Source organism: Rhamphochromis sp. 'chilingali', assembly GCF_963969265.1.
Source record: "Rhamphochromis sp. 'chilingali' genome assembly, chromosome: 17".
Taxonomy (NCBI): domain Eukaryota; kingdom Metazoa; phylum Chordata; class Actinopteri; order Cichliformes; family Cichlidae; genus Rhamphochromis; species Rhamphochromis sp. 'chilingali'.
The window spans coordinates 16,976,382-17,001,147 of NC_137944.1; the positions used below are offsets into that span (position 1 = coordinate 16,976,382).

Genomic DNA, 24,766 nt, shown 5'->3' on the forward strand with positions numbered 1-24,766 from the left:
ACATGATTTTCATCTGATAACTTGCTACCCACAAAAAGAGGCGTCCACACTGTGCCTAAGGAGCTCCGTTAACCCACAAACAGTCTGCCTCATTTAAATACTGCTGAACACAAACACACAAGCACAGGCTTAAGCACCCAGCAGTTCCTCCTGCAACATTAATGTCCTCATTTATCCTCTTATGCACAAATGTCAACCTTTGTTAGCCTTCATCCCTGCCTCTCCCTCTCTGCCACCTTTAGCTGCCCTCCACTCCTTCACTGGCTCATCCCCACCTAAAAAAACCAAAACAAAAATAAAACTCCTTTGTATTTGCTTCCCTGCTTTATACCCAATTCATTACTTCTCCCATACCAGCCTATTCCTTGCCTCCCGTCTGTATTCCCCTCACTGTTTCACACACTCATTTCCATCCCTCCCTCCTCCTCTGCATAGATATTGCACAGTTCTCCAGCAGGCCTGCCTCACTTCTCCCTTGTTTTTGTTTCATTGTCTTTTTTTCCTCCCCATTTCTCTCCCTCTCTCTACTTGGGGATCCTCTAGTGACATCATCACTCCTACAGTTACCATGGTTTCTGAGAGGAGAAAAAAACCAAGAGAGATGTAATAACTGTTTGGATCAGACAGACATTCTTTGTGCCAGCGCATCTCTCTCTCTCACACACACTCACACACACACACAAAGACAAGGCTGGAGAGAATACAAGGAAATACTCTTTTATTACAGGATCAAGGTACAGTTAGCAGGTTTGTGTGAAACAGTTGTGTGTGTGAGAGGTCAGGTCAGTGTTAACGATGGCTCTGTGTGAACGAACAAGTCTTCGTCGTACAGGTCTTCGTCCAGGTCACCGTCCTCTTCTGTGAAGTAGGTCGGAAAAGGAGGGTTGAGCAGGGTGGACCTTCTGCTCGGTAGCACAGTGTCTCTTACCTGGAACACATAGAAACACCGCTACTTAATTTTCTTAGTGACTAAAAACTTATTTATGAAGCAAAAATATAAATATATATAAAAAAGCAAAAGTCAGGCTACTGAAGATAACGTTACACGTGCAGTGAGGTGTTTTGTTTTGTGAGCGATCGAGCAGCTTTTTAGTGTGATGGACGAGCTGCACGACGGTATCTGATACGTGATTTAGAGTCTCTTATCTTCTCCTCCAGCCTCCTGAAACCATGCAAAGACAGACTGGACAAATGCCTCGCGTGGGCTGTCTGCTCCTTGATCTTTAAATGAAACCAACATGGCAGCTTCTCCCGAAACTTTCAAAACTAGTCCCGTAAAATGAAAGCATTTGAGGAGAGTAATAAGCCATGTAGTTATCGAATGGGTCTCCATTCTAGATCAATAATCGCTAGTTTCAAAGTCTCTTCCTCGTTTTTAAAGATGGCCAGTTTTTTTGTATCCTCCTGGTTTTTTTTACTTTATGCAAGTAAACACCACGCTACCAGAATGCACAAGCTTTCACAGATGATCATCGAAACATCAGTAACTCATACACAAACGCCATCATCTCAGCTCATGGCAGTGTCCTTCCATGCTTTTTTACTCTGAAAATATCGGGCCGAATGTATTACTAGCTTTAAATTCATTGTTGTTCCTCAGAACATAACTTTTCTCCCCTGGCTCTTCAACCTTTTTTTTTTAAAATTTCACCTAGACTGGAGCTAATACACCGCCGTACAAATTACCTCCTTTAGTCATTTATAATTGGCGGTCGGTCGTGTACTCTGCTTGAAAACAATTTGCTCCACGAGGAGCATTAAATAAATCACGCTTGGAATTATTTCTGACTGACTAGTTGTTCTATTTAGTGTTTACCATCAGTCTCACTGAACCCTGAAACACAGTGTGTATACAGATGTACGAATTGCAATCACAGACTTCGGCACCTGTGCCCATAAAAATCTAAAACTATGCCTTGATCTCCCCTTTAAGATCACGTCATTGTGCACCTTCACATCACTTCTAGTCGCATTCCAACTGCATCCATCCATCAAGAAACCCACTCTTCCTCCGTCACCTCTTCCATCTCATCTGGTGGTACAGTGAGTGATTTCCAAGCCAGCTGAGAAATAAAATCTCTCCAGTGTGTCCTGCGTTTGCCACAAAACTCCCTCCCTGTAGTACAAGCCCGAAATACCTCGTTTAGGAGGCATTCAGGAAGTATTCTAGTAAGATCCCTGAATCACCTCCACTGGCTCAATATCGGCTCTTCAAAGCAACCCTTTGAAGGAAACTTGTTTTTATCGCTTGTATTCGTGATCTCATTCTTTCTGTCACTAACTAGAGGTCACGGCGTTTGGTGAGAGTGGAAACACAGACTGACCGGTAAATCACAGCTTCACTTTTAAGCTCAGCTGTCTTCACCACCACAGACCAGCAGACATTTGCATCACAGCTGGCGATGCACCAAAACATTTGTCAGTCTCCTACTCCACATTCACCTGTGCATGGTTTTTACACACTGGATCTCCCTTAAGTGTGTTACATAAAAGTTTCACTTTAAAACTGTTTTGGTAAAAAGGACAATCATGGGGATCCAGATCTACAAAGTACAGTAGGTGGTGAGCACTGATTGTGCAGATGTGGACAAAAACTTTTCAATGCAATGTGAATGGGCAGATGTTGTCCTCACACACCCCAGCTTGGAAGTCTGCATTGATAGTCTGGCCGCAGATGAACTCATGCAGGTGGTCAGAATGGGATTTCCTCGGAGTGAACAGGAATGCTGAAATGCTCACAGCACTTTGCAGTTGCCAAAATTTAAAATTTCCAGCAGCCACAAAACCTTTTGACAGCACCTTTCCATCCCTCCACCCCCTACTCTCCTGACCCCAACATAGAAACCAGTGTCCTAAGTGATTAATCAAACAGTCAGCACTGAAACCAATAATAAAAATTATCATTAATTGCAGCCAGATTTAATTTAAATTAATAAACCATGACTGGTCCTCATGTACAAAGGGACATTAGGGCCCCTCTGAATGATTAAAAAAAAACAATGAACAAGCATTAATAACCTGCATGTGTGTCCTTTGGGGCTGTATAATCTATAATGAATCCAGGCGTGTGTTTGTGTTGCACACAGCTGAGCTGGGTGAAATGCAACACGCATTTGTATTCATTATCGCTTGTCTGCAAAACAAATAATAGCCTGCATCTATGTTTCAGCAATACACACACACACAAAGCACAACATGCTGAGTATGGAGATGGATGCTTTGGGTAATCCTAACATCGTTAAGGAGCATGCTCCCATTCCCCCACAACACACACACACACACACACACACACACACACACACACACACACACACACACACACACACACACACACACAGCTGATCCAGCACTGCGTCGATGAAGACTGATCACACCGTCTTGCAGGTGTGACGGTGTTTTACAGGTGCAAGGTCACTTGTCTCTGTATGAACACTAAGCATGCTGGGGTTGACCTTCGACTTCACACTCCACTTTGACTGTGTATGATTATATTTACCTTCAGTAAGCAGTTCTTGTGCCCGGGGACAGAGCCGTTAACGTACAGCACATTGTACTTGGTATTGACCCTCCATATCTGGAAGCGGGATAGAGAAGAGGCAGATGAAAGAATATTGAGCTGAAATTGCAGGCAAGGACAACCAAGTTTAAAACTAAGGCTCTTTAAGTTTATGTGTGCGCGTGCGTGTGTGTGTGTGTGTGTACCTTCAGTCCATAAGCAGTGATGTAGCTGTTGCCCATTTGGCCGGGCATCTTCTTCCCTTTGAAAACTTTAGCTGGATCCTGGAAGCAGACGATGAATATCACACATGTTCATATTAATGGATTTTGGGGAACCAAATGTTCACGTTTGGCATGGATGAACATCGTAACAAGCGTGTGTGTGTGTGTTTGTCTAACCCCTCCTGGTCCAGAAGCTCCCGGTCTGCGATGAGTTTTGGTTTGGCCGTGGGTGGCTGGTTGACCTTTAAATCCCCATCTCTTCATTACACCTTGAAAACCCTTACCGATTCTACAAACAAACACGCACCACAAAGTTTATTTACACACGCTCAGATTTCCAGATTACTTTTATGTTGACATGTTTCTCCAGAAGGTAACAATATTTAAAAAAGGAAAGAAAAAAGGACAGACATGGAATTTCTTGTAAAGTCAAAAACTGAACTCTCTTCAAAACGTGACGCTGGGAAAGGGTAAGAAGCAGGAACAGGAGCCAAGCAGAGGAGCGCCAATGAGGAGCTGGCAGAACATAACTTACGATTTGCCCGTGACGTCCACATACTGGCCAGGACGGAAATGTGCTGCATACAGAGGAGTGCCTGAACATGCAACAAACAAGCCTGCATTACCAATCACGCACAAAAACCTAATAAGTGATCTTTCTTTGCAAAATTCAATGTCATTTCATACCTGGCTTGATGATGGCACTGTCGGAGACTTTAAAGGCAGTGACTTTCTGCTTTGGAGGCACTCCTGCGTTCCTGAATACCTCCATTTGTTTTTCAGACCTCTGTCAGGCATAGTGACGGAGTGCAAGAGAAAAATAAGAAGCAAGGAAATAAGGTGTTAAAAGAAGTAAATGCAGTAAGAAGCAGCTGGACTTTAGCGTTTTCAAATTAACCACGGGCCTGTTATGACTGTATGGGAGCCAAACACACTCGCACACAAAACGCACTCTAACAAGCGTACGCACACACACTTGGCACTGAGAGTCTTTGACATTTGCTTTCACTCGGCTCGCTCTCATCTTAGCGCCTCCAGTCACTCTAAACTCTCTCCCTCTCCCCCCTTCTGTTGACTGAAAATCCGTCTGCCAAAGCCTCTCACTCCAACAAACTCTGCTTCTGAATAAAGAGTGATGTGGCTGTGTGAAAAGGATTCAAAAACAACTTCACGCTGGACAAGTGAAATCCTGACACCGGCCCATTGAGCATGTACTGAGGCCCAGAAAAATAAATGACACCCTAATGTATTCGCACTTGTTCCTTTGTTTTTCATTTAAAAGAAGGAACATTTCGAGCATTTTAAAGCCAAAATCCTCCTTAAGAGGAGATTCTTTTTAAACCTGTTTTGTAGGAGGCAGTATATGTTTATCAGCCAGTGATGCTGTCTTGCTTTTCAATTAATCGTATTATTGACTTCTGAGAGCAGTCATGGGGCCTTAAAGTTTATTACACTAGTTGTTACCAGACATAATTGTCATTTAATTTAATTGTTAACAGTTTAATTGATGTTATGCAGCCATCTTCAACCACATGTAGCTGCAGCCCCGACATCATTGTTGAAAACTGTCTGATATAGAGTGAAGAGTGCAGTTATTTAGGAGGAACTCAAGTATAGCTGCTCCTCCACATCGAAAGGAGGCAGGTCCTATGGGGAGAAGGCCACACGGTAGACCCAGGACACACTGGAGTAACTAGGGGGCATTGGTGTTACCCCGGATAAGCTGGAAGATGTGGCTGGGGAGATGGAGGTCTGGGCTCTCTGTTTAGGTTGCTGCCACGGGATAAGCGGAAGAAATTATGGATGGAAGATTTTAACTTCGATTGAGATGGCTGTCATGAATCGTAAAACAATGCGTCATTTGTAATGCGTCATACTTTTCAGCGTTTCTTACCTTTAAACTAGTCTGTTAGTCTACATGTTTCCTTGTTTAGTCGACTAAGAAATGAATCACCATGAAAATCCCTGCTGTGTGTCCTCTTTATGCCATGATGGCAACACATCCGGAAGTGTCAACACACAGTCTAAAGCAAAGTTTAGCGTTCTCTCCCCAGCAGAACACTGCATAGTAATGAGGTGAGTGATGTCACTCATTTACACCCATCTTGTTTATTAATAATGTGTTTGATGGGTGCAAAATACAATCATTGATTGTTAACTGGAATTTCCATATGAAATTACCAATTCATTTCCATTTGGGGGGGAAGGAGATGACAAAGTTATGCATCCATAAAGCTGTCGCACTGATGAAATATAGCGAGAACTAACAAATACGCGTTAGGTCTGTACAGTATGGCTGAGCGATGTTTTCAACTCGTGAGTCAGCTGCATGTGGCACACATCGTTCAGTCGTGGACACTCAACACTTTGACAGGATAAAGTGTTTGGCAGCAGAGGCTGGTGTTGCAATTCAGTACAAACTCAACACTTTATCACCAGCTCAGGCCTCGTGTGAACACTCACCACAGCTTGACAGAATGAAAAAAATATGCTTTGTGAAAAGTACGAAACACTTAACATGAATTGCCGTTTTTAAAGGCCAGTGGCCACCTTTGCAGGATTGTTCTCCGAAAGCATAACCAGCGTGAAGCGCTGTCAAATGCACAAATTCAACCACACTTCTACTTACGTGGAATGGGGACACATTTTTTCCTCCTACAATGAGAGCAGCAGAGTGTCCATCGTATTCTTCTTTGGACAGGTACTTTATTATGTGACAATCCTGCACCTGGAGAAAATAGATGCTGCATTATCAATCAGGTAGACAGCGCTGCCGCTGTACTTAATCTAATAAGAGCCAGGGCCACAGTCGTGATGAACGATGATAGAAATAGATGGTGGAAGAGTCTGGTGCAATATAATAATAACAATCAGCAAAGAGATAAATTCATCAAGATACATTACTGTAACAACAACTTTGCATCATTATGCACATTGTACAGTGTGTGCGATATCTGCACAACTGATGAAGGACATACACCACGTTAAAGTTTCATAACTTCTTTTAAAACCCACCATTTTAACCTGCCCTCCTGCTCTCATTCCATTTGTTATGACGAGCCTTCAGCTTCAGTTCAGATAAAAACATGAACCCAAAAGCTAAAGTGGTGGGAGTAATTTCAATATTCAACTTGTCATCTTCTCTTTTTTTGTGTAGACCATTAACATTTCAGCTGAAGAGAAAATGACTAACTGTGACTGTGAGTCAGCAGATGGGGATATGAGTTTCTTGATTGCCTTGAATCTCATATTAAAGAGAGGCGATGACAAAATTCAAATATCTGTCCAACTGTTACCACTGACATTTCACTGAAAGTAAAATGCAAGTCGTGATCAATAAAGAGCAAAATGAGCACAAGCAGCCAGTGGTCGCTTCAGTTTACTTTAATGACAGATAAATCGATGGGAATAAAACGTGGTCTGAATAAAGCAAACATTTAGTATCTGCTCCTCACATCTTGCTGTAAAAGAGGACGAGCTTAAATGTAACATCAAAGTCTGAAGGTGAGATTTTGAGTCCTAACTTTGCTATTCTTTCTCTCCACTATATTGAATAATCCAATTCATTAAGTTCACACATACATAATAAACATAAATGCCCGTTATCACTCCTGAACACCTGAAGACTATCTGCAGCTATTATGGATCAAAGCTAAGCCACAGCGGAAGTGTGATACCTGTAACATGGTGACTACATGTCTTTCGCCTGTTTTCGTCCAGACAGGCACCATCCCCAACTTCACAGCAACTAACCCGACTCTTCGGCTCCCTGGTGAGAGAACAGAGGAAAACGTGCTGAAGTTGCCAAGTGGATGGAAACGAGAACCATAACGAACACGGCTCTAACTAATGGTTGCACCCACCTTCTGTCCACTCATCTCGAGGCCACGGCTCGTCTTTGAGTGGGTTGAGCTTTTCAGCCGTTTGCCGTCTGTATTCCTCTGCCATGCTCTTCCTCATGTACTCCTGGTTGTCCTCTGTTAGGTTTTCCTCAAACCATGTTGTGGTTTTCACTGTCCTGATACAACCAACCAGCAGGGCAGGACTGAAAGAGAAAACAAGCCATGTAACGCCCACAGTTAGAACAACAATGGTCAGACACACTTGCTTCCTAACAACATTACCACAGCCAAATATTTTAAAATAGCAAGAAAATAATCATTTTAATACTGTTATGTTGGTGTATGCTCATATTAAGCAGTAACTGTATTAAGCTTTAAATGACAAGATCTACAAGTAATCCTCTTCCTTCTAGCGTTTGTCCCGCATGGCAGGGTCCGCTTTGCGGCAAATCCGTCTCCATTTGGCACGACCGAGGGCGTCTTCCTTTATTCTATCCATCCACCAGTTCTTCGGCCTGCCACGGGGTCGCTGGCCACCGGGCTCAAGCCTCATTGCAGTTTTTGCCACTGAGCTGTCGCCTGAGCGTAATACGTGTCCGTACCACCGTAGCTGTGCCTTGTGCATTTTCTCCATGATTGGTGCGATGCCGAGCCGCTTTCTGACGTCTTCATTCATGACTTGGTCCCAATGCGCGAGGCCTTGACACCATCCATACAGGGCAACTGGGCAGACTACAGTCTTGTAAATCTTCACCTTGAGATGGTCTGGCATTCGACGGTTGCATAGCACATCTGTCACTTGACGCCACTTCATCCATGCGGCATTGACCCCAGCTTGCACGTCTGGAAGAATATCCCCGTCGCCACTGATCATCGATCCCAAGTACTTGAATCGGTCGGCCTTCTTCAGGTCTTCCCCGTCGATGTTAATGGTGCCATCAGTTTGGGGACAAGCTTCCATGTACTTGATCTTCTTGACGTTGAGTCTCAAACCATGATCGGCCAGGTGCATCTCATGGTTTGAGACTCAACATCCATGAGTCTCAAACCATGAGACGCGACAAGATATACAAGTAATCCCTGTAAGGAAAAAAGACCCTCAGGCTTCAGATTGCCCTAAACACTCAATTTTCCCCACACTTGGCCCTGTACGATTTCAGCAATAGCACATATCCCTAATAAAGTCATCTCAGGCAATCAGCACTAACTCTGAGCATAAACGTCCCACCCTATGCCACTGAAAAATCATTTTAAGTTTCAGTTTAATTTCTGAATCACTATCTCAAAATTTCAACTTGATAACTCAAGATTTCAAGTTATTTCCTCAGAGGTTTGCATTAATAAGCTGAAATTTTTGGAAAACCCCAAACTCTGACTTATGAATGCTAAAAAAAAATAAAAAACTTTTAGTGGCAGAAAAAAAATGTCCACCTGTCTTCTGCTCAGACTTTCTGTTTATGAGCTGCAGCCAACAAGAAGAAAGCTGGTTTAAGGAAAAAAGAACTAAATGACTTGCTTCTGACAATGGATGAACTGGGACAGCACCAAAGCCCAGTACATACAAAACAATGATTCATTCAAAGCTTCTCTGATAGAAATAGGTCCACAATAGATCCACATTAATGCACTGAAAATCCTTAAAGCACCACTGGATAATCTACACTGAAATTTGCCTCACTGCTTCAGATCTCAAACTACTCATCAATTTTAGTTTACTTAGCTAAAAAAAACACAACAAAAAACACTCATCAGTCTGCTGCTGCAGTGAGTCGGGTCATTGCAGTGTCCTTGCTGATGCATTAACAAACAGGTCCGGACATTTACATAGACAGTTTGAGAATATCAAGTGTCACATGGGACTGAGTGAAGCCTGTTGGCTCGTTGTTAGTTCAAAGTATTCTTGCCTGCCTGCAGAGGGACATCAATATTCCTGATCTGCAGTGTTACAGGTTAATGTGCAACTGTAATGATGAAATCTGTCTCTAACAGTCATAAAAGACTTTTGTTCCCAAATTCAGCAATCACATAACATAGCTATTAATCAAAAAAGGTATATTTTTACAGAAGGTCTTCTTGAAACCTGCACTTTCATAGGAAAAAAGGACAAAAGCAAAATGAAGAGGCTTATAGCATCATACAGAATAAAGGAAATGTTGATATTTCCTTAAACTTTGCTTTTTGGTATTAAATATAATATTTCAAACAAAGGTTGGTATCAGACATCTTTGTTAACCACTGCTAAATAACCAGACTCTTGATATTTATCTATAAATAAGATTACTTTATTCCTCTGGCACATAAGGAGGAACGAATACCAAGATATCACAAAAAAACAAAAACAAACAAACAAACAGTACAATAGCTGTATTACCTAGAAATTCCCTGCTCTGTAAAGTAGGCAGGTGTCTCTATTGACATGTTTCTGTTTATTGGGGTTTAATTTCAGGTGATGGCAGTTATGGCAGTTGTGGCAGAGGTGGTGAGGAGGTCCTTAAGTATGGATGTCATACATATTCTACGTTGTGTGTGTGTGTGTGTGTGTGTGTGTGTGTGTGTGTGTGTGTGTGTTAGAAAAAATCGCTGTCTGAATGCTTGTGTGACTGGGTGAATATTATTTGTAATATGAAACGCATTGAGTGCTCAACATGAGCAAAAAGGCGCTACAGGAGCATCACAAAAGTAAAATACTGAGGATATTAATACTTTAACTTCATACAGAGAGTGAATTTAGTGTTTTTACAACTACAAAACTAACATTTTAACTACTGATTTTATCTATTGTTCTGATTTTATCTGTTTTGATTTTATATACTGTTTTGTTTGTTTGTTTGTTTGTTAATTAGTTAGTTAGTTAGCTTGTTTTAATCAATTTTAAATCATGCTTTTTATTTGTTTTTGTTTCTAATGTCTCCGTAAAACACTTTGAATCACCTTGTTGCTGAATTGTGCTATACAAATAAACTTGCCTTGCCTTACAATGTTGATGAATATGTTACTGTACTGGCTGGGACTGTGGAGTAATTTTATGCTCTCTATAACAACCGCTCATTATCAAGCATGTCATGTAGAGCATTAAAGATGGGAAAAGACTACTTTATAAACCATTAAGTGAAAGTCAAACAGTATGTTAGATCAAACGGGGGAATCTCAGAAACGACAGGAGATGATAAATCTCATTCCTCTACTAGGAACAGAGGCGGTTTATTACGTTACTATTTTAAAGAGACAAACTCGAGATATTAAGCTTAAAGCTTATGAAATTGCAAAATTAAACAGCAATGTCACCCTGTGGTGTCCAAGCTTCAAACTGCAGCTTATGTTAGCATGGCTAGCCCGTTAGCATCCTTACCGTTCTGCTGTTGCACGAGGAGGGATGACACGAGTACCCCGCAGAAGAAAAAGAAACCGGCAGGTCGACGCGGCCATTGCGCTCTCTAAACTACACACTTATACATATAGAATTAAACCTACAGAAGGATGACAAGCCTTCACTGAGGACTCTCATACACGCCTTAGTTTTCTGTGTAAATGTCACCCTGCATACTTCCGGTGCTCAATCATAACAGCTCCGTAGAACCGGTGCTCAGGGCAAAGGTTCCGCTCATGGCAGCCATCCTAACGGGATAACACAATAAACAGGGGCGTATCCAGATTAATTGTTATTTATTTATTTTATTTGGGTGGCAAGTGGAAAAAACAAGTATTCAGGCTTCAAGTAAAATTAAAAGTTATGTTAAAGTAGCTAAAGTAACCATACAGTGCCATTTATATACTGTATTTATTATTGGATCATAATTATTTATCCTTGACTAACTGTCCAGAGTGTAGCCCGCCTCTCGCAGTCTGACAGCTGAGATAGGCTTGAAGTTGATAGTCATGAAACCAAAACCAAACCAATGTGTGATATAGATGAGGACTATGAAGGAAATGAATGGATGGATAATTACTGATTCACTGATATGTGGATATCTCTTTAATATCCCACCTGTTGAAGAATGAACATGAACACAGGACAAAATAATAATAATAAAGATATTTTTTTTTAAATGCTAAATTTCACTTTCACCTTACATAGTTGTTCAGTTATGCTAGCAGGTTTTGTCTAGTTTTCATTTAAATGTTGATGTTCAGTGAAGTGCAAAAATATCAAATAATAATAATAATAATAATTATTATTATTATTATTATAATTATTATTATTATTAGTAGTAGTAGTAGCAGTATTGCTACTTGTTATAATTCAGGTCAGCTAAAGTACTAGACTAGACATTTTTAAGTGGTTACTTTCAGAAGCCAATACCACAGTTGTTGTTGATTGTCCATGGCTGCAGACTCCCTGGTTAAGAGCGGAGCTGAACCGCTGCTGTTTGTCATTCCCGTGCTGTCTTTTCCAGATTTCCTGTCTTACTTCACTGGAAGTCTAACAGACAGGCAAAATGCCAAGGAAAAAAGAAGTTTTTATGTGACTCCTATGCTGTGAAGCTGATATTTCTGGTCTCTTCTGATGGGGCTTATCTATGATAGGGAAAGAGATATTAAAGGTTCATGAGCTGAATACAGATCTGACTACCAGAGCCCGAGGCACGCTTGGAGTGTCCTCTTAGGACAGCCCAACTTTGGCTCGCATTAATTAAACTGTATGGAGATTAGTGAAATAATTTATTCTAGCATTTTAATGTCTGTCTAGGAACGAGTGAAGGAAAGGCAGGCATGTCAGTGTAGGTGTCTGTGGGCTGATGGTTTTTAGCAGTGTGTGAAAAGTGTGTGGCATTTGGAGCTGTTGTGGAGTACGAGCTAATTTAATAACACGGCTGGCCATGTGGATTTTATTATAAATCCAGATCTTTGGCAGGGGTTATCAGAACTGTTACATAGTATTTGACATTTACACAATATGTTCTTGTTTTTTGTCACTATAAGGAAGACATCCCGTCATAAAAGATCACACTAAAATGAGAAAACCAAAGGGTCTTTATTATAATCAACATGCAGAATACAGAAGAAAAAAACATTTTCAGCTCACAGATGAGTATCTACCACACAAGCGTTTCTATCCTCCCAAAACTCTTTACAATGTAAGAAGGTTATTAAGAAATTATTACAATTATTCAGTTGTTCATTCCATTTAGCAAAATGTCAAACAAATCTGTAGAAAAGAACCCCAAACACCAAAGACAACCCCAAATCTCACACAAATGACAAGATACTTTATTTCATAACTAGCAAGCAACTACTAGAAAAGGGGAATTAACAGGAGCTGAATAATGCATGCATTTATGCAGTACACAAACAGAAATGCTATCAATCCTATAAATAACATTTGCAATGCTAATTCTAAGCATTTCGGGTTATGCATCTCACATATTAGGTTCTATGCTGACAGATAGTTTGGTCTATGCACTTGCTAGTTATCTAAATAAGGTAAGAGTGTCATTCTTTCCCCCAGTGAGCTAAGGTCTGCATATGCATGCTGTTTCAGAAGACTGTTCTTATTTCTATAAATACCTTTTTTATTGTACAGTAGATAATACAGCAGTTAATTTCCCAGGTGATGCCACTGTGGCCAAACATGCAATAGTCACCAATAGAGTAGTTCAATTTGTATCACCAGAACGAGCTAATTCTCTGAGCTAGTCTACTGTATGTAGTATTGTTTTGTGTACATGTTTGTTTGCGTATGTGTGTGCTTGTGCTTTTGGACATGTATACGTTTTATACAGTACTTAAATGTAGATATAGGATTCATACATGTATATGTAATTGTATGTATGTGTGCACTCAGTCCATTGTCAGGGGCTGAAGGTTCTTGTGGACTCATAATCTGACATGCACTTGGGTTTAATTCCTTTCGCGTTGTAGTAATCTACCACCTGGTTAGGGACTTCTGCCAAAACACTCTTAGCGAGGGCAGCAGGGGAGGCCTGGAAAAACAAACAGAGACACAAGAGGAGACAGGTCACTAATACACCAGTAACACCACGCATGCCTGAGTCGAGGATGCTGCTGAGTTTGATGCTGACAAAGGTTTAGACCAGTGAGACTGATGTGACCAGACGAGCTCATCTGAAAACCTCAAAACATCCCTTCTCACCTTTATGTTCCGTTACACCCTGGCCTGGTTTATATTTTCTGCATCCATGCTGTAAAACGCCTAAGAGGCAAGTACATCACATCCTGTACAAAAGCACTCAGTAGGCTGCAACAATAAGCAACTATTTGCATTAGACCTTGCTAAGTACACCAGTGGAAAACAGTCCAGTTGTTCCAATGTTGTGATTTAATTACTTCTTTTTAAAATTTGGGTCGGCTGACAAAAGTCTGTGGCAACTTCCTGAGAAGCACTTTAAAAATATGAGTGGAAATACATTTTCAAACAAAGCCAAATTCACTTACTTGACATTATTAAATTAATGTGAGCTGTGAAGATGCCTGCTGTAAAAGTCATAAAAGTCAAACCGTGACTGTCATCATCTTATTTTCTCCAAATTCAAAGTGGGGATTAGATGGTTATACGAAGGGATTTGGTGAGTAGTTCATGACATGTCAGCTACTGACAGCGCTTTTAAATCTCTATTTGACCTTTTTACTTACTGCTCAACATATACACTCTTAATTCCACTTCATTAGGTACATTGTGCTAGTACTGGGTTGAAACCCCATTTTTCCTTCAGAATTGTCTTAATTCTCAATGGCGTGGCCTCAACAAGGTGCTGAAAACATTCTTCAGACATTTTGGTCTGTATTGACATGAAACAGTTACTGCAGATTTGTGGGTTATACATCCATGATACAAATATCCTGTTGCACCACATCCCAAAGGTGCTCTACTGGAGACCAGGCAGGCTTCGGTATTTAAATGGTGCACAGTCGGTATTATGCATTTAATGTCAAGGAAAATAAGACGCTTTGTAAACCGTGTGGAGCAACTTTCACAGCAACAGCATGACAAACTTTTACACTTTATATTTTAGTCAACTGAATCCACTTTAGAGTTAGTCTACAATAACCATATGATATTTAGTTGACTAAAACTAGACTAAGACTATAAGAAAAATAGACTAAATTATGACTCAAACTAAATAGCTTAATACTCAAAAGAATATGAATAAAACTAAATCAAAATGAACACCGTTCTTCTGCAGATCTGTTCTGTAACAAGTGCTTATTTAAGTTACGTTCATCTCGGCTCAAAGCATTGTGGCCGTTCTGAATATTTTCTCTTTTTCAGACTATTCTCTGTAAACCCTAGAGATCGCTGTGCAAGTAAACCCCAGAAGATGAGCAGTTTCCAAAATACTCAGACCAGCCTGTCTGGCACCAACAACCTTGCCAGGTTCAAAGTCACCTTTTTTCCCCACATTCTGATGCTCAGTTTGAACTTCAGCAAGCTGTCTTGACCATGTTTACATGCGTAAATGCATTGGGTTGCTGCTATGTGATTGGCCGATTAGATATTCGTGTTAACCAACAGTTACATGGTTGTGTCTAATTAAGTGAATCCCTAAATTAAAAAGATTAAAAAGATGCTTAATAAAGAATGACAAGAATAGATAGTTGACTAAGTCTTTTAAAAATGTGTAAAATATACAATAGTCGTGTATATTACTGAAGAAAGAATGAAAAGAAATCCTTATCCTTTCCTCCAGCACATGTATTAACACACATTGTTACACACGGGCACACACACATACTGCCACAGCACTCACACTTCAGAATCCTCAAAGTCAGAGAGTCTGTCGTACTCCGTCTCACATAATTCCCCGAGACAATGCATCATCAAAGTGCTCCCACCCCAACCTCCTCACCCTTCCTCCTCCTCCTCCTCTCATTTCCACCCTGCCTCATGCTTTCTCCTCTCTGCTCCTATCTACCTGTTATCCCCCACTCTGCCTGTCACCCAGCAGCTCCGTCCTGCTAATCCCCTCTGAAAAGAAACGACAGAGCAGAAAATCACCTCTCCACCTCTGTCACACACTCCCTCGCTCCCTTTTGTCTTTAGCTCCGGTCTCCTGCTGACCTCCTTCCAACACCAGCACCACCACCCATGGGCTGTCTCACATCTTCCACCCATCATCACCCTTCCTTCTCCTCTCAGTATGTCTCTGTCTGTCTTCATACGCGTCCATGCGGCATGTTCCTACTCCTTCCTCCCTTTCTATTACTGCGTAATTGTTTAATTTCCTGACTTGTCATAGATCAAGCTCACCATAACGAACCCAGCCAAACACATCTGGTCAAAGGCAGGCAAAATTAATGCCAAGACAGAGACACACACAAACACGCACATAAAAACACACAGAGAGGGCCGATAGCCAATAGTTGATGAATTCTGACGAGCAAACCGAGCACGTTACGCCCACACAGTCACACTTTCAATCCCCTGAATACTGTAATCATATCCCCCACACACAAGACAGAAATTCAGAGTACAAATAAAATCCCAACACCTAACACTGAAATTGGTGTTCACAAATATATACACAACATTTGTGTTCTTCTGATTGTGTTTTTGTTTTGTTTAGTCTTAAATTACATTTTATTATTGTGCGATTTTGTTACTTGTCGTACTTTCTCAGTTTGCACTTGCCTTTGCATATTATACTACATAAAATATAATTTAATATGAGAATTTTATATCCCCTCGCTTTTTTAAACCACATAAAGTGGGAGAGACGTCTGATTTTATTTGAAAGTTACTGTTGCAATCTGCATGCTATTTGAGATTAATTGCCATTTACCGTATATTTGTTTTTGAGTCTCAAGTCTGTTTTGGTCAGATCGAATACAGCAATATAACAGAACTATGAATTGAATTCATTTTCATTGGAATGAAGTGGAAATGTTTATTAACTATAATTTATTCAGAAGGAGGCACAGCTGCTGAGGTTCTGAAGCTTGTCTTCATGTGGGGATAATTAGTGATATCCCAAACAGTTTTTTTTTATTGCCATGATCCAAATCTTTTAGTATTAATGTGTCTTGAGACCAATTCAGTACTTATATCTACTTTAAAAACATGCATATGTAGGTCAGTGACGTGACATGCATATTTCAGTATATATATGTATATATATATATATATATATACATATATATACACACTCTTAATATGTTTAAATAAAATTTATAGAATTTATAACAATAAATTAATTAAATGTATTAACTAATAAAATAAAAATAAGTGACATTTCTTTCTGTTCGATCCTGTGTTCGATGAAATATGCCAGACTGTGCGAACCCTGGGATTTGAGAACAATAAAACTGGATGGTCAAAACAGTTTTACTTGTCTCATCAGCAAACTTTTGGTAATTACGTATGCTGAGTGGCACTGTAGTGCAGAGGTTAACACATTTATCTAACACCCAGAGGAGGTACACATCCCTTGGAGGGTTAGGAAGAGAGGAAGGGCATCCAGTGTAAAAATGTGCCACATCAAATATGCGCATATTCAGTAGAAGATATTTATGTATTTGATTATTTCAACAGCTAAAAAGAAAATTCTGCCAGAGTTTAAACAACATTTTTTAAATCTTCTTAAAAGACTTAATTTTGAGTTTTAGATAGCATATTATATATATTATATTATATATTATTTAAATGCACTGGAAATGTATTGAACCCTAGACTCCCTGGATGGAATCTAGGGGCTGTAGTCTGTCATCGGGTGAGAGGGGTGTACTTCCTGGACAGGTAGCACAGTCTGTTGCAGCACAGTCAGAGACAAACAACCTACAGCCAGTTTAGAATCACCAATTAGCCTAACCCCAAGCATGTCTTTGAACTGTGGGAGGAAACCCATGCTGATGTGAGGAGAACATGTCTACAATCCACACAAAGGCCCCAGGATTCCAGGCCAGGACCTTCTTGCTGTGAGGTGAGCGGTAAACCGCTAAACATCGACGTGCCACCACTGAAATGTGTTTAAACTTAAAAGCTTTTATAGAATAAACTGTTACAAGTCATTAATTTAATACTGCATGTGACTTGACTGACCCGTATACCTCGCAATGTACAAAACAAAAACAAAAACAAATTAAAAAAAACATCAACATCAGTGCTTTAAATAGGCTCTCGTCAAAGCAACCGTTTTGACTTGAAATAGTCGGGATACACAGGTCACTATGCTGCTGGAAGTATTTCAGGCTCGTGTACACAAGCCTGAAATACTTGTGTACACTGGAGTTTGACACCTGTGTACTAAATTAACCAGTCAGAGCTTTTTGACCAAAAGGAGGATGTTATAGCCTTTTTAGTAGTGATCAAAACATCTTCCCTCCATGTCAGTAACCTCCTTAAATTTCCAGTGCTTTAATGTTGCTGAGAAAGCTTTAATGTGCTAAATCAGGGGCGTCAAACTCCAGTCCTCGAGGTTCGTTGTCCTCAAACTTTTACACGTGTCCCTGCTGCAACACACCTGAATAAAATTAGCAGTTCATTAGCAAGACTGTAGAACTTGACTGCATGCTGAGGTGGCAATTCAGCAATTTCATTCATGTTACATCAGCTCATGAGTGAATGAACATGGTGCAATAAAAATCCTTTTAGCAGTACAATTTTCCAAACACTTACATTTATACATGTATTTGAATTTACTTGACTAGGGTTGACTGCATGCCACCTCAGCATGGAGTCAAGTTGCCAATGACCTACTAATTTTATTCAGGAGTGCTGCAGCAGGGACACATGTAAAGGTTTGAGGACACCGGTCCTCGAGGACTGGAGTTTGACACCTGTGTACTAAATTAACCAGTCAGAGCTTTTTGACCAAAACCCTCTCAACCACCACCTACATGCTTAAAGTCCTTGAAAGGGACAAACTGGACGATGTCGCGGAGGACAGGCTCGCCCTTGGGCGAACGCAGAATCCCGTCGTCGCCGTCCAGGATCTGCATGTCTGTGAAGTCTGCGTTGCCCACACCAACAATGATGACAGACATGGGCAGGTGAGAGGCGTGCACGATGGCCTCTCGCGTGTCGGCCATGTCAGTGATGACGCCGTCCGTCAGGATCAGCAGGATGAAGTATTCCTGGTGAGACATAGGTAAAGGGGGTGAGGGGAAGGAGGGGTATTTGTGGGTGGAAGGGGGAGAAATGAAGAATACATGTTCAATTAAATTTGTGTTTTAAAAATGGCTTCTTGTCAGGGGCTAATTTGAATAAAACTCATTTTAATCCACCAGAGAGAAGCAGTAGGCATTAAGTCAGAGACGAATTTCTGCTCTAAAATTTATGACCAGAATTAAATTAATATCAATCGCTCCAAGTTCTTTTCAATTCATCTTTTTTTTCTTTTTTGATTCATCCTTTAATTTCTTTTTGTCTTTTTATTACTATTTGTCTTTTGCTTCTCTCCATGTGTGCCAGTGCAAACATCAACAGACACAATAACAAGACCAAATGAGTTTGGTTTTTTTCTCCATCTTTCTCTTTCTCTCGCTCACCATGGCTTCTTTGGTGTGCATTTCCTCTGAGGCAGAGGAGGCCACTTTCTGAATGATTGGAGCGATGTTGGTGGGCCCGTACAGCTGGATCTTAGGGAGGCAATTTTGATAGGCCTCCACCACACCTTGGATCCCTGCAACACACACACACACGTGGGTTGTTTTTGCTGCCATTTTTCTGTTTATTGCCTGACCCTGGAGAGCCAAAAGTTCTCATACTTGTAAAAGCATCTGCTAAGATGAATCAGAGTCTGTGTATGTGACCGCACTGTGAGGTGACCGAGCATTTTGTGCAAAATATTCCCGTATTATCCTCACACACACACGCCGTCACGGCGGGAACGTCAGCTATGTGAAGAGAGGAGCACAGAAGCCCATTTCACACATACAGATTAGTGTTGTTTTTCTCTGTGTACACGAGCCTGAAATACTTCCAGCAGCATAGTGACAAACCTCCCAGCTGCGTGTGCGTCCGTGCGTGTTCGAACGCGTGCGTATGTCTGTGCATATTTGTGAGGAGCAAAAACAGGGTAAAAAAAAATCAGGGAAAAATATAAAGGGTGGAATATGGGACCGACAGCAAGGGAGATATGAGAGGCATGCAGGGGACTGCTTTGGTTGTGCATGCGAATGTTTGCGCGAGCCTGAGTAAGCGAAATAGTGTGTGTATGTCTCTGTGTCCGTGTTTGGGGGAGGGGAAGGGTGTGGGTAGCTCACCTGCACATTCAGGATTGTCCTCATCAAAGTTCACAGCAAAATCGTGTGAAACCTTCAGGCAGGGCAGAAAAGACAAGGCCTTTTTACTGCCACAACACACCACTCACACTCAGCACGATGCATTCAGTCCAATTTACAGGTTGACAGATGTATTCCCCTTTCATGTTGATCAAAAGCAAGCTGAGCCTCCAAAAAGATCTCAAATCTAAATATAAATTCTCCAGACCCACCCCACCCACTCTGCCCTTTGCTTTTGCACACATGTGCATGCTCCCAAATGTCCTACCTTGAAGTCAGGGGGTATCAGAGCTCCAAATCCAAATGCAGGGAACATCTTATCACTGGAGAAAAAGAGACAGACATATTTCATTGGGAAAAAGAAATAAATATAAGGAAAAAAGAGAAGGGTAAAAATAATGGACAAAAGCTTTGTAAGGCTCATAAAGCAAAGGAAGAGGTTTTTTTCATGCTGACTTTTGTGGAAGGATTTGATTCTCAGAGGGAAAATCCAGAGTGTGTCTGTGTTTGGATGTGTGCCCTTGTGTCAGCATTAGGTGGAACGATGATTGATGGAGTGGATTCTACCTGTCATAGTCTTGGCATATCTCTCCTACAGCCACCAGTGCTTTGAGGTACTCATTGGGCTGGTAGGGGTGGATGTAGTGGAGGGAGCAGCTGTTTCTAGGATCTCCATTGGATGCTGTAAAATCTATCGCCACCTGAGATGGAAACATGTACGCTCACACAGCATGGACGGACACAAACAGGCACATTGATGTAAACATTAAAGAGATTACATTTGAGGGAACTTACTGTGAACTGAATCTGGCAGCCTCCCATGATGTAATCCAGGAAGGAATACATTTTAATAATCTGTCAGGAAAAAAAGAACCCATAATATTATTGATTACTAGTTTACTAATACTATTTATTTACTTTTCTAGTAATTTCTCCATCGGATTTACCCATTTTTATTTATTCATTTATTTATTTTCCATTTTTCCCACCCATTTTCCAGTTATTTCTTTTGTTTGTTTGTTTGTTTTTATTTATATTGAACTAGAAGCTTCTTATTAAAAATATGTAATGGGCCCTTTCCCTATATTAATGAACTGACAGCCCGATTATGACAGAAAGTGCTACCTACAGTCAGGTGATCACTACAGAAATTATTGGACATAATGCAGTCAGTGCTGTTAAATGGGAAAATAATTTAAAAAAATAAACAAATACATTTTATATACAAATATAGCAATTTCGATGACATTTGTCTGTATAGTTACAGTACTGTGCAAAAGTCAAAACCTGTCATGACTATATATTTTGTTACAAGTAGCCAGATTTTCTTATGTGTTTCTCTCACACTTCTCCAGGCTTTTCAAAGAGGCATTAAAATCTGCATATGAACAGTAGCTAAAATTTTTGTCTTTAAAAAGTATGAAAAAAATCCAGCAAAGACCTGACCCAGGACCCAAGAAATGCATCTGGCCCTGTGGTTGATCCATCTAATGTTCACTTAGACCTCATCAGAAATGGTCTAACTGGAAGGATCACTGCCAAGAAGCCAAACTTGTTACTAAAGGACAAGATCAGAGAGGCTAAGGACAATTACAGGAGGAAGCTGGAGTGGAAACTCCAGCAGAACAGCATGAGAGAGGTGTGGAGGGGCATGAAGACCATCACTGGATTCAGGCCAACCAACAGCAGGGGAGCTGAGGGAGGTGAGAATAGAGCCGACGAGTTGAATCTGTTTTTCAATAGATTCGACACCACAGTGTCTGCTCCCACCCCCACAACCTCACCTGCAGTCAGCCTGGAATCCAGAGCCACACCACTGTGCCAGCCTCTCTCTTCACATGTTGCCTCCTGTGAGATTCCTGACACCCCTCCCCCACCCATCACCTTCACTCAATACCAGGTTGAGATGCAAATGAGGAGACTTCACTCAGGCAAGTCTGCTGGACCAGACGGAGTGAGTCCCCTTGTCCTCAAGACCTGTGCCCCCCAGCTGTGTGGAGTCTTTCATAAACTGTTTATGCTGAGTCTGAGTCTGCAGAGGGTCCCAGTGATGTGGAAGACATCATGCCTCGTCCCTGTACCAAAGACGCCTCGTCCCAGTGGCCCCCAGGATTACAGGCCCGTGGCACTGACCTCCCACATCATGAAGACCCTGGAAAGGCTCATCCTGGACCAGCTGCGACCCATAGTAAGACCACATCTGGATCCCCTTCAGTTCGCTTATCAGCCTCGTCTCGGAACAGAGGACGCCATCATCTACCTGCTCAATCGTGTCTACACCCATCTGGACCAGCCGGCGAGCACTGTGAGGGTCATGTTTTTTGACTTTTCCAGTGCTTTCAACACCATCAGGCCGACCCTCCTGGGTGATAAGTTAGCAGCGATGCAGGTGGATGCTTCTCTGGTGTCCTGGATTGTTGATTACCTGACAGGAAGACCACAATATGTACGTCTCCCACAGTGTGTGTCTGACAAGGTGATTAGCAACACAGGGGCACCACAGGGGACTGTCCTCTCCCCCTTCCTCTTCACCCTCTACACCACAGACTTCAGCCACTGCACAGAGACCTGCCATCTTCAGAAGTTTTCTGATGACTCTGCGGTGGTTGGATGCATCAGCAGGGATGATGAGACAGAGTACCGGGCTGTGGTCGACTCCTTTGTCACGTGGTGTGAGCAGAATCATCTGCAGCTCAACGTGGCAAAGACCAAGGAACTGATCGTGGACTTCAGGAAGACCAGGAAACACTTGACCCCTGTTTCAATCCAGGGGGTCAGTGTTGACATTGTGGAGGACTATAAATACCTTGGAGTACACATTGACAATAAACTGGACTGGGCTAAAAACACCACAGCACTTTACAGGAAGGGCCAGAGTCGTCTCTATTTTTTGAGGCGACTGAGGTCCTTCAACATCTGCCAGAAAATGCTGAGGATTTTCTATGAGTCTGTGGTGGCCAGTGCGATCCTCTATGCTGTTGCATGCTGGGGGAGCAGGCTGAGGGTCGCAGATGCCAACAGACTTAATAAACTGATCCGTAAGGCCAGCAATGTTGTGGGGATGGAGCTGGACTCCCTCAAGGTGGTGTCGGAGAGGCGGATGCTGTCCAAGATAAAGACAATGTTGGATAACACCTCCCACCCACTCCATGACATGTTGGTCAGTCACAGGAGCTCGTTCAGTGAGAGACTGAGATTACCGAAAAGCACCACTGAACGACACAGGAAATCATTCCTGCCTGTGGCCATCTCCCTGTACAACGCATCCACTTAACACACTGTTTGCTGCTACAACTACACATGTTTCTTTTCCAAATATTTATTTATAAGTGACTTATGTATGTATGTATGTATATATATGTATAAATTGTACTATTCTTAGTTAGCGTATTGTCTGTCTTGTCTTAATGTTGGTTTAAAATGGAGCACTGTAACAAAAAATAATTTCCCCCAGGGATCAATAAAGTATTCTGATTCTGATTCTGATTCTGAAACTTAAGGAAGCGAAATAGGGTGAAAAGGCTGAGTTATGCCAAATTACAAAAGAAGTAGATTGAAAATCAGTGGCAACAGGTTCAAGTGATGAATTCAGATTGGAAGGTTTTAGTTCAAGTAATCAGGCCAGGTGAGAGGTACAACAGTGAGTGTTTACAACCCTCTGTAAAACATGGAGGAGGCTCTTTCATGGCTCAAAATCCAAGGAATTATGAACACAGAAGAGTGCCATCAAAACATTTGATTGGTAACAGTTTTATTTTTCAGCATGACAATGATCCAAAACACACTGCTAATGCAGTAAAGGATACAAGGGTAGAAACACACAATAAAGCACCATCAGTTATGAACTGGCCTCCAGTGCCCAGACCTCAACATTACTGAAGCAGTGTGGGATCATCTTGACAGAGAACGGAATAAAAGGCAGTCAACATCCAAAGAAGAGCTTTGAAATGCCCTTCAAGAAGAAGAAGAAGAGCTATTCCTGAAGACTATTTAAAGAAATTACAAGAAAGCTTGTCTAAGAGAGTTCAGGCTGTGTTAAAGGAAAAAAAGATGGTCAAATATTGAATAGCACAAACTCTGCTTTTGCTTTATATGTGCATTTCCACGTAAATTTGCAAATTTCAATAAATTGCTCCTCACTTTTCCCGTTTTCCTAGCAAAATAAAATGTATTTATAGTCAGAAACACAATGATAATAAGGTTTGTGCATTTATCGTTCTTTTCTCTGTTTAATATAATTATAAAAAATAGTGTATTTAGGTCTATGAATATTAATGGGACAAAAGTAGCAATTAGAAGGCACGTCTTTTTTTCCACTGTTATCTCATGCTTTAAAAGTCAAACAATTAATCCCCCAAACAGTCAGTTGAGATTTAAATTAACAATGAAAATAACCATTTGTTGCACAAAAAAGAAGGAACGCAGACAGAAAAAGCTTTACCTTACCTTACAGTGGTTGAGAATGACAACACCAGAGTTTCTGTAATTCTTCTTCTTCATCTGATATTTAGGGTTGATGCATTCCCATTGGATCTAGGCGCACAGATACACACAATTAATGCAGATGGTATCAAGGGAGCACAGAAGGAATTTGCTTGACTCGTTATGTATTTGCTACATAATGATGCGAAGCTATTAAAAAGGAGCTCTGCTTTTATTTAAATGAGGATTATTTTGGATATGTGAATAAAAGCACTGACAGAGATGCAAATGGGCTCACAGTGCATAAATGAATTTATGGCCCTGAGTCAGTGAGTAAACATTACTTGTTTTATTCCTCTCGTGTGAGCATGTGCAGGAGCTCGAGCGCGCATTTTCTCACCTGTTTGCCCTCCTGCTCTACCCTCATCTCCTTAAACGTGGTATGAAACTCCCCGATGAAGTCATGTTTTCCATTGGAGTCCCAGTCCCAAACTGTGCACTGGAAGAGACACACACACGTTCACTCATTTAGAGCACAGCTGCAACACCGTTACCTAAACGAACACACACAGGCACTCGCAGGCATGCAGGGAAATGCCATGCTG

General features: G+C 41.3%; 2 protein-coding genes across 3 annotated transcripts in view; both read right to left on the reverse strand.

Moving 5' to 3' along the window:
• Positions 1–696: 696 nt before the first annotated feature.
• On the reverse strand, positions 697–11,125 carry mrpl3 (mitochondrial ribosomal protein L3). The gene is made up of 10 exons (XM_080862503.1): positions 10,912–11,125; positions 7,584–7,765; positions 7,398–7,489; positions 6,350–6,448; positions 4,408–4,507; positions 4,256–4,316; positions 3,898–4,009; positions 3,703–3,780; positions 3,497–3,574; positions 697–928 (listed from the first exon to the last, which is right to left on the reverse strand). The coding sequence occupies exons 1-10, from the start codon at positions 10,986–10,988 to the stop codon at positions 779–781; spliced, it is 1,029 nt and encodes a 342-aa protein (XP_080718629.1). The 5' UTR covers positions 10,989–11,125; the 3' UTR covers positions 697–778.
• A 1,399-nt stretch (positions 11,126–12,524) lies between these two features.
• cpne4b (copine IVb) overlaps positions 12,525–24,766 on the reverse strand; it is a 31,447-nt gene continuing 19,205 nt past the window's right edge. For both annotated transcript variants that reach the window (XM_080862881.1, XM_080862880.1), the window contains exons 8-16: positions 24,562–24,660; positions 24,186–24,272; positions 20,535–20,594; positions 20,307–20,440; positions 20,008–20,062; positions 19,722–19,773; positions 19,005–19,138; positions 18,354–18,590; positions 12,525–13,483 (exon numbers count right to left, since the gene is read on the reverse strand). In XM_080862881.1, the coding sequence (XP_080719007.1) occupies positions 13,352–13,483; positions 18,354–18,590; positions 19,005–19,138; positions 19,722–19,773; positions 20,008–20,062; positions 20,307–20,440; positions 20,535–20,594; positions 24,186–24,272; positions 24,562–24,660 (990 nt within the window). In that variant the 3' untranslated portion in view covers positions 12,525–13,351. The remainder of the gene's footprint in view (positions 13,484–18,353; positions 18,591–19,004; positions 19,139–19,721; positions 19,774–20,007; positions 20,063–20,306; positions 20,441–20,534; positions 20,595–24,185; positions 24,273–24,561; positions 24,661–24,766) is intronic.

Coding starts and splice junctions, on each gene's coding strand:
- mrpl3 (XM_080862503.1), bottom strand. CDS start 10,988: ATGGCCGCGTCGACCTGCCGGTTTCTTTTTCTTCTGCGGGGTACTCGT. Junction 7,490..7,583: donor TCGAGATGAGTGGACAGAAG/GTGGGTGCAACC, acceptor TTCTCTCACCAG/GGAGCCGAAGAGTCGGGTTA. Junction 4,317..4,407: donor CAGTGCCATCATCAAGCCAG/GTATGAAATGAC, acceptor TTGCATGTTCAG/GCACTCCTCTGTATGCAGCA.